Raw genomic sequence first — 649 nt, 5'->3', positions numbered from 1 at the left:
GAATCCGCGGCCTAGCGCTTACCCTCTAAGTTAATTAGGCTGGCCGTTTAATGTTCAATAATCCGGACGAGAAGATCTCATTTTTACAAATTTATACAACAGAACACACAAGCGAATCCCGATTCGCATTTGTTTTACCTTTTGGGTATGAACAGATTCATGAAGTATCGGACCCGGGTCGTTTCGGCCGTGTCCACAATCTGGGACTGCAGGGGTATGTCCGGGTCCAGCTCAAACTCCAACACCATATCCGTCCACGGCAAAAACTTCTTGGTCTCCTCATGAATGAAATAGTTGAACACGGGCCCCGTAGCCGGGAACTTGACGGATTTGAACTCGTTGATCCACCACTTGGAGAATTCGTTACGCCAGTCTACCAACTGGTCTTGGAACGTGGCCGATCCGAACGCCCAAATGCACGCGAACACGAAGTAGATTTCATACCTGAGGAGAGTGGAATACATGAAATCAAATCATGAATTATTTGTGGGTGTTGTTGTTGTTGTTCTAGCGGCTTCAGCTGTAGCCGAATGGTGATGGCAGAATAAAGAAATAACGTATTTCTTTTTTTAGAGACATAGAGTAGATTTGTCTAACTGTGGGTCTAGAAACAGGAAGGAGAACAGCTAACCCTGACCAGCCTAGCTAG

At 45.9% G+C, this 649-nt stretch overlaps 1 protein-coding gene across 1 annotated transcript; it reads right to left on the bottom strand.

The window, feature by feature from the left end:
* Window positions 1–138: 138 nt before the first annotated feature.
* On the bottom strand, window positions 139–444 carry LOC103523672 (dynein heavy chain 17, axonemal-like; the record flags this gene model as incomplete). Its single annotated transcript, XM_008488693.1, has 1 exon — window positions 139–444. A coding segment is annotated over one exon (306 nt), but the record flags the coding sequence as incomplete, so codon positions are not given.
* Between the last annotated feature and the right edge of the window lie 205 nt (window positions 445–649).

This window comes from Diaphorina citri, unplaced genomic scaffold (genome assembly GCF_000475195.1).
Source record: "Diaphorina citri unplaced genomic scaffold, Diaci psyllid genome assembly version 1.1 scaffold32330, whole genome shotgun sequence".
Taxonomy (NCBI): domain Eukaryota; kingdom Metazoa; phylum Arthropoda; class Insecta; order Hemiptera; family Psyllidae; genus Diaphorina; species Diaphorina citri.
The sequence above is the reverse complement of the archived record's forward strand: the minus strand, read 5'-3'. Positions and strand labels throughout refer to the sequence as shown.